Consider the following 18,854-nt stretch of genomic DNA (forward strand, 5'->3'; position numbering starts at 1 on the left):
GCAACTAGAGAGAGCCCACATGCAGCAATGAAGACCCAATGCAGACAAAAATATAAATAAATAAATAAATTTTTAAAAAATAAAAATAAGCCCTCTGAGGGACTTCCCTGGTAGCACAGTGGTTAAGAATCTGCCTGCCAGTGCAGGGGACACGGGTTCAATCCCTGGTCCGGGAAGATCCCACATGCCACAGAGCAACTAAGCCCATGCGCCACAACCACTGATCCTGTGTGCCACAGCTACTGAAGCCCGCGCACCTAGAGCCCGTGCTCCACAACAAGAGAAGCCATCACAATGAGAAGCCCGCATGCAGCAACGAAGACCCAACACAGCTAAAAATAAATAAATAAATACTTTTTAAAATAAATAAAAATAAGCCCTCTGTGTATTAACATAGATGATGCATTTTTAATGGAAATAGAATTAGAAGAATGGCATTATTGTACATTTCTGCAAATCTCTTTAATACCTGATTTAACAGAAGAGTATTGGATTCTCATTTTTGCCTCTGCATACTCCACTGAACATTCATGAGAGAAAGAGAGCAAAAATGGATAATGAGCATTTGGTGCCCTGAGAGTGAAGCTACAGGAGTGGACCTTTCTTGGGATAACCAAACCTATGCCAAGAGAACAGGCTGGAGACAGGTTCTGTGGTGTTCTTGATCACCCATTTATGGAATTTCAGAAGGGCAGTGGAGATTACTGCCAGGCACAGCATGACCTCTGTGCAGACAAGTGAACTGTAGAAATTCATTACTACTCCACCGAGAAGCCCCCATAAAAGTGGCTAACCTGGACACGGAAGCATGGAACTGAAATCCTCAGAGCATTGTACTTCCTTTCTACTGCCTCAGTATTACTGGATTGAAGAATTGCTGCTTTTTGTTAGGAGGTTCATTTCATTTCCCATTACTCCCAATTTCATACTCGAAAGCACTGAGAATTTCAAGTGGAGTATATTGAAGTAGACTCAGTCTCTTTGCATCATTTCTGTATTCAATTTTTAAAATTCTTTCATAACCCTATTGAGTGTTTTTTAACTAAATTAACATGGCTCAAATGATCCATGTGGAAGTCACTTACAAGAACATGAGATTTCTTATTACACACAATCCAACAAATGTGACCTTAAGCAAATTTATAGAGGACCTTAAGAAGTATGGAGTTACCACAATAGTAAGACTATGTGAAGCAACTTATGACACTACTCTCGTGGAGAAAGAAGGCATCCATGTTCTCGACTGGCCTTTTGACGATGGCGCACCACCATCTAACCAGATTGTTGATGATTGGTTAAGTCTTGTGAAAATTAAGTTCCGTGAAGACCCTGGTTGTTGTATTGCCATTCATTGTGTTGCAGGCCTTGGGAGAGCTCCAGTGCTTGTCGCCCTAGCATTAATTGAAGGTGGAATGAAATATGAAGATGCAGTACAGTTCATAAGACAAAAGCGGCTTGGAGCTTTTAACAGCAAGCAACTTTTGTATTTGGAGAAGTATCGTCCTAAAATGTGGCTGTGCTTCAAAGACTCCAATGGTCATAGAAACAACTGTTGCCTTCAGTAAAACTGGGGTGCCTGATGCCATTGCTTGGAAGTGGAAACTAGACGGGATGGAATTTGTCATACGTGTTAGCCAGCACGTTGGCTTGGTGAAGTCTGAGGAAGCTTCCATAGGAGTGTTGAAAAGCAGTTTTACCAGGCCAGAAACCTGGCAGAATTGCAACCTCTATGTTTGGGTTATGATCAACCTACTTGGACACTTAGCAAAGGATTCTTGCTGTTCAGCGTTTAAAATGTGCTTATCATTTGTACCAATTGACCTCTCCTGAAATCATACAGTATTGAGTCATGTCTTTAAATGTTTCCATGCCAGAATCTTATCAATATATAAGAAATTTAGAAAGACTAGGTGCCAAAATACCCAGGACAATACTTATATTTTTTTGTATCATATAGGACTGAAATCCCAGGAACTATGAACACTCTGGACCTTGTGTGGTTTATTCCTTCCATCATTTCAAACATAGAAAGTAGGGCCTGTAAGGTTCTTTGCTCACAATTCCCACATTCATACCAGTATACATCAGATTTGCTCTTCTTTTTTTAGTTAACCGAGTCTTACAGTGATTATCTAATGTCTTTCTGTAAATCTCATTTTGTGCTGTTATAGAAGACCTCCATTTTGAAAATCTACATTGTACAGAAGCACATGTTTTTAATGTCTCCAGACAAAAAAGCCTTAATTTTAATGTTTGCGCTTTGGGGTGCAACTTACATGATGAAAGAATGGGAGGAGGCTATTAAGTACTTTTAGTAAAATGTTGCCTTTGTCTTGTGCAGGACATATAGAACATGCCCTTTAACTTAGTAAATATTTTTTAAAAGATAGAAATACTTTGTTATTGTAGCTAAAACAATTCTTAATCATAAAATTTCTGAAATTCTTGTAATTATTTTTCAAACTTATCTGAAGCTGTTTACCAACTTAATTTTGTTTGAAGTGTGATTCCCAACCTCTCTTGCAAAAAAAAAACAGAAGTGGGTTTACATTTAATACTTTATATGCCTTTTGAGCTGTGTAACTTAATATTTGGATACTTGACAATTCGTTTTATTATGTAATTGATAATATGGTGATGTGTGTTAACGTTAGCTCAACCATATATTTATACTGCCCGGGAACATGTAGTTATAGTTCTGTGGGAGAAATAATTCGTCAGTGTTCACCAGCTTGTAAAAATCTAGTGTGAGGGCTTAAACCTTAAATAAATGATGAAATGCATTTATCGTCATTGAAAAAAAAATGGGTAATGATGTTAATATCACTGTAAAAAGTTTCAACCTCATGGAACCTTCTGAAAGGGCTGAACCACACTTTGACAATCTTGAGCTAGATTCTGATATGGTAACAGATGATGCCGAAATCTCAGTAGGTTACAACAACAAAGGTTTATTTTTTTTTAAGGTGAATGGCTTTTTTTAAAAATTAATTTATTTTATTTCTGGCTGCATTGAGTCTTTGTTGCTGCGTGCAGGCTTTTCTCTAGTTGCGGCGAGCGGGGACTACTCTTAGTTGTGGTGAGCGGGGGGCTACTCTTAGTTGTGGTGCGCGGGCTTCTCATTGCAGTGGCTTCTTTTGTTGTGGAGCACAGGCTCTAGGAGCGCGGACTTCAGTAGTTTTGGCTCATGGGCTCAGTAGCTGTGGCTTGCGGCTCTAGAGCACAGGCTCAGTAGTTGTGGTTCACGGGCTTAATTGCTCCGTGGCATGTGGGATCTTCCCGGACTAGGGCTGGAACCCGTGTCCCCTGCGTTGGCGGGTGGATTCTTAACCACTGCGCCACCAGGGAAGCCCTATTTCTTAATCATGCTACACATCCATTATGGCTTGCCCATGGTTCTGTTCCAGGTACTCTTCACCAAAGAACCCATGTTGACAGGGCACCCTTTGGCTGGACATCACTAGATAGGGGAAAAGAGAACTTGGTAAACCAGCCTGCCTTTTAAAACGTATTCTTGGAAATGATGTGTCACTTTTTTCCTTGTTTCATAGCCAAAGCAAGTCACATGGCCAAGCTGGATTCTTCAGAGCTGAGATGTGTACTCTTCTGCAGGGAGAGGCCCCATGGGAAGGGATACCAAGTATATGTGGTATATAAACTTCTACCATGGTGCTTAAAGAATATCACTGGTTGCTCATGGAGAATGGATTATACTGGGAAGAGGTAGGAAGCTATTCAAGAGTAGAAGTATGTTAGGAATTGACTGCAGTACTTTAGGCAAGAAATAACAGTGGGTTGGACTACAGTGGTGGCAGTGGTCTGATTCAAGATGTACTTTGGAGTTGGTAGAATTCGTTCTGGGAGTGGGGTGGGGATAAGGGAAAGTACTGAAAGATAACTTATAGGTTTGAACAACTGAGTGGATGATGTGACATTTACGGAGATGGGATAGGCTGAGAAAAGGATAGGTGAGTTTTTTGGGGGGTGGAACAAATGTTAAACATCTTAAGCCTGAGATGCCTATTTTACACCTAAATGGAAATGTCTAGTAGGTACTTGAATATATGTCTGGAGATCTGGGGAGATGTCAGAACTTGGGCGTTAGCATAGAGCTGAATTGTAAGGCCATGGAGTTGGAAGAGATCTCCTTGGGAGAAAGTGTTAATAGGGAAGAGAAGAGGGCTGAGGGTTAAGGGCTAAAGCCTTGGCCTACACCAACATTTTTAAATGGAAGTGGCTTTGGATCCGGCAAAGGAGGTTGAGGAGGAGCCATTGAGGTAAGATGAAAATGGGTAGAAATGGAAGCAAAAAGAAGAAAGTGTTTCAAGAAGGAGGGAGTAGGCTGTTTCAATGTTCTGTAAGTCAGATAGGATTGGGGAAAATGCAAGTCACAGTTGATAAGTGGAGGGGTGAGGATCAAACTCTAATTGGGTGAGTTGAAGAAAAGAAGGGAAGTGAGGAATGGAGACACCACTTTTGAGAATTTTTGGGGGGGGGTTGGATAAGTGGAAAAAGGGAGACAAAAGATGTGAAGATGAAATTGTGTGTACGTGAAATCTTTATGTAAACTATAAGCTTTAGGCTTATTTTGTTAGTTATTATTGAACTCCTAGGAATTTCAAACTAGCTTAGTGTGAAGAATCACTAAGATGCTACTGCTAGTCTCCAGCTTGCTGGCTGTTAAGCCTCAAAATATCTCCAGCCTATGAAAAGCCGAGACATGAAGAGACAGAAATAGAGAACAGAGCGGAAAACGAAGGGGAAGGGGGGAAAAGGTTTGCTGAGTTAATATTGTCCTCCCAGGGCCCCCGTAGGGCAGTCTCGCAGCTCTTACGTAGTTTTAGAGGCGGAGACGACAGGAAATTTAAACCGAAGCCGCGGCCCAGGGCACCTAGAGAATGATGTTATAGTTGCAGAGGAACAGCCGGTGCACGGGAGGCCGAAAGCTCATGGAACCCGCGAATGTGATACGGCGGCCTTAAAGGAGTACGGAGGCCGAGAAAGAGCCGAGAATTTGAGGAGGGAGCCGGGAAAGGGTACGGATGCCGGGAAGGGGAAGCAGGGGTGAGAAGCAAGGCGGAAAGGGGTCCTAAGAGTTAAAGAAGGGTGCGGGGTTGGGAAGTGGGCACAGGAATTGGGGAGCAGATAGGTCCGGGAGCTGGGGAGAGTAGAGGGACCGGGAAGGGGTCACAGGAATAGAAGGGATAGAGGTCTAAAGGGGGCAGAGGGACTGGGGGGGACAAGAGCCTGGAGAGAGGCACGGGAATTGAAATGTAAGGCAAGGGGTGGCGAAGAGGCCACGGGAGTTGAGGGAGCAGAGTATGAAAGGGGGCTGAGGGCTAAGAACCTAGAAGGAGGCGCGGGAGTGGAGAGGGGACATGGGTTGGGATAGAGTTGAGTCTTGGGGTTCCTGGGACCCTCGATGGGAATTGTGCGGGGTTTGGGAGGCGGGAGGAGGGGATGATGGAAGGTCGAAGGCTAGTGAAGGTGGTTCAGCTGCTGTTTTGTCCTTCTTTTTCAGGCGACGATTGCCTTGAACTGGAGAGTTCAATGGCTGAGAGTAGGCTCCGGGCTCCGGACCTAGGTGGGTAACAGGTCAAACCTAGGGATGCGAGGTCACAGTTGCAACTCCCGCCCCAGAGTCTCTTGGGAAGAAAAGGCCGAGAAATGTTAGTTCTCTTAAGGTTTTCTAATTACTTTGTGTGGCGGAGGGGGAGTGGGGGAGTGGAGTATGTGTTGAGGGATGTCATGGATCATTTAGGAATTCATGATAAAGGTCAAACAAGAGCTTTCAGTCAGATATTATGAATAAGATTAGAAGACTTGCTAATTTTTAACTTATAAAACCCGTATCCATGGTTATTTTTACCATAAAATTCTTAAAGTTATCGATAAACGGCCCCACCCAATTAGATAAGTATTCTAGCATGTAGTCACTTCCCTAGGTACTGCCTTCTCCCCTCTTAGCACCATCTAGTTTGAGTCCTGGATTGTTACAGATATGTCATTTGTTTGTTGCCTTTCAAACAGTGATACACCTCACTAAATTATTTACTCTCCCTTCCCATGTCTGTTGCTTTCTTCTGGATCTATTTCTCTTTTTGCTGATGAACTTTCTCCAAGAGTGTTTTCAAAAGGGGGCTTTATGTGATAAACTTTCTGAGGCTTGTATGCCTGAGAACATGTTTATTTCACCCTTGTGTTAAAATTCTTGAGTCAAAGTTTTTTTTCCTTCAACACATTGAAAAATGACGGTGGTTTCTTCTTGCAAAAAGCAGGTGCTGTTGAAAATTGATGTCAATCTGGTTCTTGTTACTTAGTTTGTGACCTGCTTTTCTCTGTAGAAGATTTTAGATTATCCTCTTTATATTTGTTCTTATAATTCACTATACCATAACCATGTGTGAATTTTGGAGGGTTTTAGTTTTCATAAAAATAAAATTATGAGAAATGAAAACAAAAATTACAGTTTTATGCTTACACAGTTTATTTTTATTTTTTAAAATTTATTTATTATTAATTTTTGGTTGCGTTGGGTCTTTGTTGCTGCACGCAGGCTTTCTCTAGTTGGGGCGAGCGGGGGCTACCCTTCATTGCGGTGCGAGGGCTTCTCATTACAGTGGCTTCTCTTGTTGCGGAGCACAGGCACTAGGTGCACAGGCTCACAGAGTAAGTAGTTGTGACTCGTGGGCTCTGGAGTGCAGGCTCAATAGTTGTGGCACACGGGCTTAGTTGCTCCGCAGCATGTGGGATCTTCCCGGACCAGGGCTTGAACCCATGCCCCCTGCATTGGCAGGCAGATTCTTAAGCACTGCACCACCAGGGAAGTCCCTATGCTTGCACAGTTTAAAAGGCCAAGGTATGTCACACACACACACACACACACACACACACACAAAAGAGTGGGAGTTGCTCCTCCTTTCGTAACTCCTGATTCCCACTCCCTAGGGTACAACCATTTATGCTCTTTTAGCTATTTCTTCTAGTATTTACCTCCTTATTTCTAAATAGCGTGCTCATACTGCTTTTGTTGTTTTCAATTTTAAATTATATCTATTGACTTTCTGATATAGAGGATAAAGAGATTTTTCTGGCCCCCTCTCCTCTACATCACACATAAACACATACACATTTCCCTCCTCTCCTCCCATTCCCCCAATATATATGTAGTAATTTTTGTTGTCATTTTTGTATTTACATGATGATGATATTAGCTGAGCCATATAGCAAACCGAAGTAAGCTCTGTTTTCTGTGTGTGGATCACGAATTCATGTCTAAATATAAACCAAATATAAACCAAAAATATAAACCTTCTCTCAATACTTTCAAGCTCATCAGAGAATCAGTTTCTTCTTTGTGGGGGACATACCTCCTGAGACCATTTGTCTTAGTACTACAGTCTGGTCCAGCTGTGCACTAGGCCTGTTGCACTGATTCCATCCTAGGATCTCCCTTCATCATTCTGTGGAATTCCCTTTGCCGCTTTCCTCTGTAGGGTTCCCTGTGTTCTAAATTCCATATTTTCCTCTCTTTGTTTACATCCTCATTTTGGGCGAGTACATCTTCTAGTATAGCTTCCTGAGAAAGGGTATGTGACAAGTAAATTTTTTGAGACCTTGTAGGTATGACAATTCTTTATGCCACATAAAGAGTTCTAGGTTGGAAATAAGTTTTCTCTGAGTTTTGAAGACACATTTCATCTTTTAGCTTCCACTGTGCTGTGGCCAAGTCTGACGTTACCAGTATTTCCACCCTCCTCCTGAACACTGACTGCAAGGGCCTAGACCCCATGTGCTCTGAACCACCCCTACCCCATCTAGCATGATTGCTGTCTAGCAACAATACTGTTGTTATTATTGTCTCTCCTTTTTACTTCCGAATTAGTCGTCATTATGGTTGTTTTACACAGTCAGTGACTGTTTAGATTTATACATATTTTTACCAGTTTGGGGACATTTCAGTCCTTCCTTCTGGGTTCAGTTTCCCTCTTTCCAAAGTATACCTTTTAGAAGTCCTTTAGTAATAATTGGTTGATGATAAACTGTTTGGGCTTTTGTTTAAAATGTGTTTAGTTTACCCTCATTCTTTATTTAATCAGATGTAAAATTCAAAGTTGACATTTATTTCCCCCCAGCATTGTAAATACTTATTTTAATAAAATTAAAGTATTTAATAATTTAAATACTTCTTTTATAGTCTATGTCTGATCATTCTGTTTGAAGCTCTTGGGGATCCAATCTTGCTGTCTTTAATTTCTGCTGATTCTTATCCATGATGGTTTGTTTTCTTTGTGTGTTTTTTAATGTTGGAGTGTGCGCTAATGTTTGATGATGGTTTTTTTGTGGTTTTTTTTTGCGGTACGCGGACCTCTCACTGTTGTGGTCTCTCCCGTTGCGGAGCACAGGCTCCGGATGCGCAGGCTCAGCGGCCATGGCTCACGGGCCCAGCCGCTCCGCGGCATGTGGGATCTTCCTGGACCGGGGCACGAACCCGTGTCCTCTGCATCGGCAGGCGGACCCTCAGCCACTGTGCCACCAGGGAAACCCCATTCCCTTTTTTTTAATTAAAAAACTTTTTTATTGAGGTACGATTGACATACAACATTCCTTTTTATTGTTGAATATTATTCTGTTGTGTGGATTACCACATTTTATCCATTCAACAGTTGATGGACATGAGTTTCCACTTTCTGGCTGTTATGAATAATACTGCTGTAGACATTTGTTTCCAGGTTATCGTGTGGACATATATTTTTTTCCATGAGTGTACACCTAAGAGTCATATTGCTCGGTCATATGGTAACTCTCTGTGTAACCTTTTGAGGACCTGACAGACTTTTCCAATTGGCTGCACCATTTTACATTCCCACCAGCAAAGAATGAGGGTTCCAGTTTCTCTATGTTCTCACCAACACTTGTTATTATCTGTCTTTTTTTGTTAAAGCCATCCTAGTGGGTATAAAGTGGTATCTCTTTGTGGTTTCAATTTGCATTTTCCTAATGGCTAATGACTTTGTGCATCTTTTCATGTGCTTATTGGCCATTTGTATATCTTTGGAGAAATGTCTGTTCATTGCCCATTTTTAAATTGGATTTTTTTTTTAATATTTGAGGGTTTTTTTAACTATTATATTTTTTACGTCCATTGTCTCCACTTACTTCTTTTCTTTACCTGCTGTTCCTATTTTATGTTTCTAGTATGCTCCTTGCCGTCTTGAGGATATTTATTATGCTTTAAAATTCTTTTTCCTGTCTGGTCCATTATGAGAGAAAGACAGCCTATACCAGAGAAAGCATCTTTTATAGTACTTGCTTTCTTCAGTTGCCTCATATTTTCTTAGAAGCTAATGTTCTCTTGAGACTGTTAGCCACTCTGATTGGTAATGTGCTCCTGGAAGAAGATGCAAAAGCTTAGGTTCTCATGTTATGCCCCTCCTTTGAGTTTAGGGCTTGGGGGTTGGATAGAAGAGGAAAACCACCCCAAGGTGGGGAGTCCCTGGTTCCAGTGTGGGCTCAGTCACTCCCCGCCTTTGCAGCAGCATTCTGAGCCCCCCAGTACACACACGTTGCTTTGTTACTCATTTGCAAGAACTGTTCCCTTGAGTTGTAATTACCAAACTAACCAAATGGATGGGGCAAGGGAGGGAGGCTCATTCGTGCCATCTTGACCTCTTGTTAACTGTTTCTCTTTCACACACACACACACACACACACAAGCATATTCACCCCAAGGTAGGCTCCACCACTGCCCTGATGTTACCCTACTGTGTCTGGTTGGCGCTGGGCTGCTTATCTGGCACTGGCAGTGACCCACTGAGCACAACTAGAAGGTATTCTCCAGTCTCACCCTCCTGCGAGTCCTGGCATTCCGCTCTAGGCTTGCTGTTCACCCAGCCCCCCGTTTCTGACTCTGGCATCCATCTAATTCCCTCTTCAGTGGCTTCCCTAGGATTAGGTCCTGTGGAGAAAGTCACAGGCCTTGTGTGAAAGTCAAAAGGGCTTATTCTGAGAAAGCCTTCTATACAAATATTGAATCCTTATGTTATATCACCTGGAACTAATATAATGTTGTATGTCAGTTATACCTCAATAAAAAGAAAAAGAGGGACTTCCCTGGTGGCACAGTGGTTAAGAACCTGCCTGCCAGTGCAGGGGACACGGGTTCGAGCCCTGGTCTGGGAAGATCCCACAAGCCGTGGAGCAACTAAGCCCGTGCGCCACAACTACAGAGCCTGTGCTCTAGAGCCCGCGAACCACAACTACTGAAGCCCGCGTGCCTAGAGCCCGTGCTTCGCAAAAAGAGAGGCCACCGCAGTGAAGAGTAGCCCCGCTCGCCACAGCTAGAGAAAGCCCCCGCGCAGCAACAAAGACCCAATGCAGCTATAAATTAATAAATAAATAAATTATTTTTTAAAAAAGCAAAGGAAAAGAAAGCCTTCTGGAGAAGGTGGCCTTGGGGAGGGAACCAAAATGGCTACAGTTATAATGATTCCCCTGGCTGACATTCAGCGCATACTCCTGGTATGGCTGTATCAGGTGTTTCTGGCCAGTCTCCATTCTGAATGGTTGGTGCCTGTTTTGAATAGCTCCTCAATGAGGGTGGGTGTTATCATTATCACTATTTCAGAAGTGAGGAAATAGGGTTTCATAGACACTAAGTGAGATTATTGTGACTTACCCAGGGTTACACAGCTAGTAAGAGGGTGAGGCAGGACTCAGAACAAAGGCCTTTTCTGTAAAATGCCAAGCTGACTTTCCAGTATTTCCTGTCTCTATATACCTAGGACTTTCAGGAAAAGGGTGGTTTATGGGACCAGAAGGTAAGTGCTTGAGGGTCAGGTGCCAACTGAGGATGGGAGAGCAGGATCTGGTTTAAGCATTATGGGAATGATAATGATGTGTAAGTCAGAGGACTCTTCCCAAAATAGTTCCCAGTCTACTGGGGAGATCAGAGGTGGACCTGAAGGAGTGAGTAAACAAGAATATGAAGCTGAAAATACTAAGAGGGCAGACAATCAGTAATGTGGAACTCAGAGAAAGAAAAACAGTATCTCATCAGGGCAAGCAGGGTTTAACTGAGGGGGTCCAATCAAAAGTCTGGCTGGCTGGTAGATAGGAAAAATTCAGGAATTCATGGAGTCGAAGAGTTTTAGAAGATTTTAAAAAATACCAGGTCCATGGGACTTCCCTGGTGGTCCAGTGGCTAAGACTCTGCGCTCCCAATGCAGGGCGCTCGGGTTCGATCCCTGGCCAGGGAACTAGATCCCGCATGCCTCGACTAAAAGATCCTGCACATGGCAATGAAGATCCCGCGTGCCGCAACTAAGACCCAGCGCAGCCAAATAAATAAATAAATATTTTTAAACAATAAAATCAGGTCCAAACCCCTCATTTAAAGTCCAGCAGTTTTACTAACTATATCTTGGTATCAGCTATTCTGGGTCAATTTTTTGAAGTATGTGTCATGCTCTTTCAATATGTTAGTTTCAAATACGCATTTTTATTTCAGGAAAGTTTTTAGAGTTTTTAGTATTCTGGGTGTTTCTGTTTGTTTTAGTTTTTGTCTTCAGAGACTCTGATTATCTGTATATTAGAACTTCTGTGCTTATCTTCAGTATTTGCCACTTTCTCTTGAATCCTTTTTATCTCTTCAAATGTTAACATTTTGTTGTGAAAGTTTTCAAACCTGCAACAAAGTCGAAAGTAACAGTGAGCACAGACACACCACTTAGATTTTACCGTTGACATTTTATTTGTTTTGTGTGTGTGTGTGTATGTGTTTTGGGTTTTTGTTTGTTTTGTTTCGTTGTTTTTTTGGCCGCACCACGCGGGTTTTGGGATCTTAGTTCCCTGACCAGGGAATGAACCTGGGCCCTGGCAGTGAAAGCACCGAGTCCTAACCACTGGGAATTCCCTATGACTGACATTTTAATACATTTGTTTTATCACATATCTATCCATCTTATTTTGATACACTTCAAGTAATTTGTAGACATTATAATAATTCAGCATGCATTTCATTGACCAGAATTCCATATTTGTTTGTAGTTTTTTTCCTTTTAATGTAAAATGTGTATACAATGAAATGCACAATTCTCAAAGGTATGTTCATTGAGGTGGGTTTTTTTTTAGCTTTATTGAGTTATAATTTACATACTGTAAAATTCATTTGTTGCAAATGTACACTTGCAGTGCTTTTTAGGTAATTTACAGAGTTGTGCAATTAACACAACAATCTAATTGCAGAATATTTCCATCACCCCAGAAAGAACCTCATGCCAGTTTGCAAACACTCTTCATCCCCACCCCCAGCCCTAAGCAGCCACTAGTCTAATTTCTGTCTCTCTATATTTTTCCTTTTCTGAACATTTCATAAAAATGTAATTTACAGTATGTGGTCTTTTGTGTCAGGCTTTTCTCACTCAGCATATTTCTGAGGTTCAGAACTGTAGCCTGTTGCTGTAGCCTGTGTCCACAGTTCATTTGTTTTTATTGCCAAATAATATTCCATCGTATGGATAGACCACATTTCGCTTACCATTTTATTTACATTTGAATTGTTTCCACTTTGGGGCCAAAATGAATAATGCTGCTGTGAACATTCTTGCACAAGTTTTATTTGGAAGTATGTTTTCATTTCTCCTGGGGGTATGCCTAGGAGTGGAATTGCTGGGTTTCATGTTAAGTCTATAGTTAACCTTTTGAGAAACTGCCACACTGTTTCCTAAAGTGGCTGCACCATTTTACATTCCCACCATCCATGTATGAGGGTTGGGTTTCTCCGCATCTGGGCTTCCCGAGGACAGGAACACAAGTCTCACGTCCACCTTGGTGGACGGGTGCCCGAAGCCTGGCCAGGTGCCATGCAGGGGCTGTTTGCGAGGGCTGATTGACCTGCAGGACCCTCTCTTACCTCAGGCTTCTCACTTTGCTCCCCTTTGTTGTTGTTTTCTAGGGGCTCAGCTAGGAGTTTCCAGTTGTCTGGGAAAATGCCCGAAGAGCTCACCGGATGCTGGGAGGCAGCCCTTTTCTGGAAAGTCCTTTTACTTGGATCTGCCCACTGGCAAGAACCTACAGTTTTTGACGGGGGCCATCCAGCGGCTGGGCGGGGTATGTAACCTGCTTCCCTCCTGTGGTACCATGTGCCTTTGCGCGTTGTAGGGCAGGAGCTGGAGAGGGATTATATCTGTGACCTCCAGGTATTTTCAGGGCTATCACTACATTTTCCAAAGCAATTTAAGTATAAACCATTTTTTTAAAATAAAGTTAAATTTGTTCCCTAATTGGAAAAGTAATATCTGTTCATTCTAGAGACTTTGGAGAACGTGGAACTGTTCAAGTAACAACCATCATTGTAATACATTTATTTTCTTGTGGATTCTTTTCTTCTTTCCCTTCCCTTCCCTCCCCTCCCCTCCCCTCCCCTCCCCTCCCCTTCCCCTTGCGGGCACGCGCGCGCTCGCGCGCTCTCTCTCTCTCTCTCCCTCTCTCTCTCTCTCTCTCTCTCTCTCTCTCTCTCTCTCTCTCTCTCTCGTGGCTTTATTGAGATATAATTCACATACCATACAATTCACCCATTTAAAATATACAGTTCAATGGTTCTTAGTATATTCACAGAGATGTGCAAATTGTGTGATTACACAGTCAATTCTAGAACATTTTCATCAGCCCCCCCCAAAAAAGGACCCATACCTATCATCAGTCACTCCCCATTTCCCTCAACACTCCCAACCCTGTATAACCACTCATCTACTTTATTTTATTTAATGCTTATTTTCTGTGTAGCTATGATCATGAATACATTTTTGATTACCAACTTTTTGCCCATAACCTTAAAGCATTAGCACTTGCCTATCATTCTTACCCCTCATGGACATTCTTTGTAATGAGTATATAATATCGTTTTGAGTAGATTATTAATTTATTTAACAGTTAACGTATGGGCATTTAGATTATTTCTAAATTTTAGCTCTTATAAATAGTATTGTGGTGAACAACTTTGGGGTAAAAGCATTTGCTGTATCTGAGTCCATTACAATATTTTCTAGAGCACATCATACAGTACTTTTAGTAAGGGGTTGACAGGGGTATTTCTGTGTTTAGAAAATAGGATGGTAACACTTGGCCCAAAAGAGGCAGGTAACTGGGGAAATTGCATGAACAGGATCAGAATGCAGAGGCTCTTTGCCATCAAACGAATGGAAACTCAGGGATATAGAAACTCAGCAATGGGGATGGACAGAATGAGGATTATACACCCCAACCAGCCCAAAATTACATGTTGAACTTTCAGTCTGTTCTTTCATTTAGCCTTTGCTGTGTAAAAAACCACCCCAGAACTTGGGCTTAAAACAATTTGTTGTTTCTCACTGTTCTGTGTACTGGCTGAGTGCTTTCTCTGCTGGTTTCATAAGGGCTCACACCTGCAGCTGCGTTTGGCTGCAGGGTCAGCTGGGCTGGAAGGACCCAAGATGACCTCACCCACACAGCTGGCTGTGGGTGCTGGCTGCCTCTATGGGACTTCTCATACATTGTAGGAGAAGTGTCTTACATACGTCATAGGTATATACACCATCATATGTACATACAGCGAGCTAGACCAGCTAATCTACAAGGTGGTCTTAGGGCAGCTTTCCCAGAAGATGAAGGGAGAAGCTATAAGGTCTCTTGAGGCCTAGGCTGTAGAACTCACACGTATTACTTTCATCACATTCTGTTGGTCAAAAGGAGTCCAATTCAAGGGAGTGGACAAATGGGTTCCATCTCCTGATGGGAGGAGCAGCAAAGTCAAAGGAGTGGGTTTGTTGGGATGGGAGGAACGTGTGGCCCTGAAATCATCTATCTTTTTGCCATATTACAGAAGATAGGCACACTCCTTCAAGCCATAGCTTTAAAGATTTTTTAAAATTGTGATAAAATGTATACGACATAAAATATGCCTTTTTAACCATTTATAAATTCATTCTTTTAAGTTCATTGGCATTAATTACATTCATCCTGTTGTATAACCATCACTATCTGTTTCCAAAACTTTTTTCACCCCAAACAGAAACTCTGTAACCTTTAAGCAGTAACTTCCCATTTCACCTCCCCCTAGCCCCTGTAATGCAAATCTACATTATGTTTCTGAATTTGCCCATTCTAGATACCTCATATCAGTGGAATCACTGATGTTTGTCCTTTTGTGTCTGGCTTATTACGCTTTAGCATAAAGTTTTCAATGTTCACCCATGTTGTAGAATAGATCAGAGCTTCACTTCTTTCTCATGGCTGAATAATGCTCCATTGTATGGATAGACCACATTTTGCTTATCTATTCATCCATGGATGGACACTCGGGTTGTTTCTGCTTTTTAGCTATTATGAATAATGCTGCAGTGAACATCGGTGAACAAGCATCCATTCGAGTCCCTGTTTTCAATTCTGTTGGGTGTATACCTCGGAGCGGAATTGCCGGGTCATGTGGTAATCCATGTTTAGCTTTTTGAGGAACCTAAACTTTTTTTTTTTAAACCTTAAGTGTCAGGTTTCTCATCCAGTCACACTTCAGAGAGATCAGCCATCCTTACTTGCACAGGTGTGCTGGAGCTGGCAGCTGCTGGCTCACGGGAACCAATTGTTACCATCCCTTTCCAGTTCCACATTCACTGATGTCATCTGGCTAGCTTGAAATCAGCCACAGTAGTGTTTTACCCCACAGAAATCGGCAGATGCTACAAAGCGGGTTTTTTCACCCGGAGAGCTGGTCATTAAGCATTTGCCAGCTCACTACTGCTTATTTCCGTCTTGTCTTCTTCCCACAGACATGAGTTTTGTCATTGCGTTTCCGGCACTGTGTTGGGTTCTTGGGATGTAAGATGAGTCAGACCCTCTCAGTGCCGTGACGGGCTCACAGGTAGGATGAGCAGATATTTAGGCAGCTGAGTCGTAGCCAAACCCATTTTTGTTTCAGGCTTTTGGTAGGGTGGTCAAGATTACCGATGCAGCGTGTGGATGTCCCAGTGTATCTTCACAGCAAAATCATGGCTTAGCCAAGTTCTAATCTTCTCTGATCACCTCAATGTGCTCTCACTCCATGCAGACTCAAACTAGTCAAATACTCAGAGCCTCCGGGCTTCTGCTGCTGGGGCAGGAGGAGCTGCAGTTCTGGAGACAAGAACCTGTGTCATATCCTGTTGTATTTCAGGATGATGTCTTCTTGGGGGCCTGGCACCGAACTGCATTTGGTCTATTTAAAGACATTGATTCTAGAACTTCTGGCAGCCAAGATTTCCTTCCCCTACCTCTCGATATTGATGATTCTACTTCGGCCTTTTGGGTTTTAGCCACCTCTGTGATCTGGTTTCAGGTAATTGAGGGGTTTCTGAGCAAAGAAGTAAGTTACATCGTGTCCAGCCGCAGGGAGGCAAAGGCCGAGAGCAGCGGGACAAGTCACAGAGGCTGCCCCAGCCCCAGCGAGGTCACAGTGGAAACACTGTCCGTAGCCAGCCCAAAAGGCAGCCGTGCCAGCCCCGCACAGAAAGCTGTGGACTCGGTAAGAACCTCATGGGGAAGGAAGTAGGCCTCGGTGAGCCCGCTTCGGCAGTTTCTGGTTTTAGTTTCATCTGGTTTATTTTAATCTCATATTTGAATCCAGGGGCTGAAACTGTCTTCTCATAGCTCTGGATCCACACACCTCAGCGACATGCTATCCCCACGCCCTCCCTTCTGTGATACACGTTCACTTTTTCTGGGACTTCAGAGTCTGAGGTTCAGAAGCAGTAGGAGCGTCCTCTGTAAACCAGAGAGGGCTTGTTGGATTGGCCGAAGCTTGTCTGCTGGGGAGTGCGGGCTCTTCAAGAGAGGTCTCAGGACATTTGTAACGCTTGATCTTGGGTGAATTCAGAATGCCCTTCACCAGGCTCCAAGCTGCCTGGGCTGCAGCTCCCTGTGGGTGACCTGAACTTGAGTGTGGCTTTACCTTTACCTCTGAAAGGTTCTCCGGGCTCTCACTTCTGCCACTCCTCAGCTGTCACTGCTCCCAGCTTTCCGAGGGATGTGACTCCCAGACGTCCTTGCCAGCCCCCGTGGAAACATCTGTTTGTGCACAGGTGGTCTCCCCAGCTGCCCCCATTGCTCCTCTCTTCCACCAGGTGCCTCTGAGCAGAGGGAAGGAGCTCCTGCAGAAGGCCATCAGGAACCAGGTGAGCTAGGGGGACGGGCTGGAGGCCGGTGTCTCTGGCACAGGGACGGAGTCAGCCTTGCCTCTGGAGGTTCTTCTGAAGCACTAACACAAAAGGCACACCCGGGCAGACGTGTAGAACGGTCGAGATTTTCTCCTTACAAATGAGGAAGTGGGGCTCAGAGAAGCTAAGTAATCTGCCCAGAGTCACCCAGGGTGGAGGTGGTAGAGCCAGGATTTGACTCCATGATCTTTCCAGCTCCAGGGCCTCCCAAGAGAGCTTGGGAGAAACGCTGTGGCACGTGTCAGACTTTGTACGGCTTTCACAAGTAGCTGTTTATCCTTTTTGTGAGAATCCAGGGCCATTACAGTGAAGTGGCAGGAGGAGGAGTTCAGGTGCCATCAGTGGGCGCCTTGGCTGTGGCTGTGACGCGGGAGGGTGGTGTCGCTGGACTCGGGCAGCCAGCGTAGTTTCCTGCTCGATGATGGTGACTGTTTATTGTGTCCTTCTGGTCCCAAGGTGGCCGGAGCAGAGCCTGTAGGCAGATCAGCAGTCCGTGCCCTCCCGATGTGGCCAGCCCGTGCGGAGGAGAGGCTCTTCCCGGGGGTTGGGATCAACTGTCCAGGCCCTGTGCTCTCGCCCCTGTCCGCCCCGCCCCACACAACAACCCCGCACATGGATGACCCGGGGCTCCCAGAAGCCAGGCCAGCCTGTCCCCTGGTGGTCAGGCCTTGGGGGGTCTTACACTCCTGCCTGACTTGGCTTGTCTTTCCAGGGCAGCGGCGGCGGAGGCGGTGGCGGGCGCGGCAGCAGCCTCCTGAGCAACGCCCGCTCCTGGGGGGTGCGGATTCTCCACGTGGATGGTACCCTTCCTGCCCGGGGCCTGCGGAGGGGAGGGTTGCCGACTTTGTCTGGGAACCTCGGCTGTGATAGGGACCAGAGCCGTGTACTAGTTGAAGCCAGATGTACTCAGTTACTTACTGTGCTGCTCTGCTACGATGGGGGGGGGGGGGTGGCGTGGGGAGCAGCACCAGCAGTAGCAGAGCGCGGGCGCTGGGAGGCTGCTTTGTTTAACCCACGCACAGCCCTCCTCAGCTGCTGTGACGATCCTGTTTTATAAATAAGAAACAAATCCTAATATCCATGACCCCTTATCAGGTATTTCCGCTGTGCTAGGAATCGCCTCATTTAATCCTCACCACAGTCTTCTGCCCATTGTACAGATGAGGAAATTGAGCCTCAGAGAATGGATTAAGTAAATTATCCATAGTCTCCCCAGGAGTGAATAGTGTGGCTCACATTCCCACCTATTTTGGCTCAACTAAATTTCATGTTCTTTCTTTCCTCTAGGGTTGCCTCACACTATAACCACCTGTTTGCAGGTTATAATAAATTTACATGAGAATAGCTGTCTTGAATCTGCAGCCAGCCCTCACACCCAGCTGCACTTTGCTTCTGGGGTTTTTTCTCTGACCCATTGAAGGGGGATGGTCCAGATCCAGCCCTAGATCTGTGGTCGGTGGGGGGGTGCGGGTGGTAGGGAACTGTGCTGGGGAAGATCCTGGTCTGGGATGCTGGGGGGTTCCATCGCCGCTGGAAAACCAGCCATTTCTGACTTGATCTAATTTCCTGCCTTCCGTGTATTAGAGAGGCTGCAGCATGTGTAGCCCCTGCTGGGTCTGCCACCTAAGG

The 18,854-nt window shown here is 44.2% G+C and overlaps 2 protein-coding genes across 6 annotated transcripts in view; both read left to right on the forward strand.

The window, feature by feature from the left end:
• The first annotated feature begins 1,052 nt into the window (after positions 1–1,052).
• Positions 1,053–1,672, forward strand: LOC132512022 (protein tyrosine phosphatase type IVA 1-like). Its single transcript, XM_060135988.1, has one exon. The coding sequence runs from the start codon at positions 1,053–1,055 to the stop codon at positions 1,563–1,565; it is 513 nt and encodes a 170-aa protein (XP_059991971.1). The 3' UTR covers positions 1,566–1,672.
• A 224-nt stretch (positions 1,673–1,896) lies between these two features.
• Positions 1,897–18,854, forward strand: part of DBF4B (DBF4 zinc finger B) — a 30,182-nt gene continuing 13,224 nt past the window's right edge. For 3 of the 5 annotated variants that reach the window (XM_060135967.1, XM_060135968.1, XM_060135969.1), the window contains exons 1-5: positions 1,897–2,040; positions 12,956–13,110; positions 16,349–16,534; positions 17,133–17,183; positions 17,938–18,025. In XM_060135967.1, the coding sequence (XP_059991950.1) occupies positions 1,977–2,040; positions 12,956–13,110; positions 16,349–16,534; positions 17,133–17,183; positions 17,938–18,025 (544 nt within the window). In that variant the 5' untranslated portion in view covers positions 1,897–1,976. Of the gene's footprint in view, positions 2,041–4,863; positions 5,037–5,521; positions 5,670–12,955; positions 13,111–16,348; positions 16,535–17,132; positions 17,184–17,937; positions 18,026–18,854 lie in introns of those variants that run through there. The other 2 variants (XM_060135966.1, XM_060135965.1) reach the window with 2 other exon arrangements.

The sequence above is a fragment of the Lagenorhynchus albirostris genome, chromosome 20 (genome assembly GCF_949774975.1).
Source record: "Lagenorhynchus albirostris chromosome 20, mLagAlb1.1, whole genome shotgun sequence".
Classification (NCBI taxonomy): domain Eukaryota; kingdom Metazoa; phylum Chordata; class Mammalia; order Artiodactyla; family Delphinidae; genus Lagenorhynchus; species Lagenorhynchus albirostris.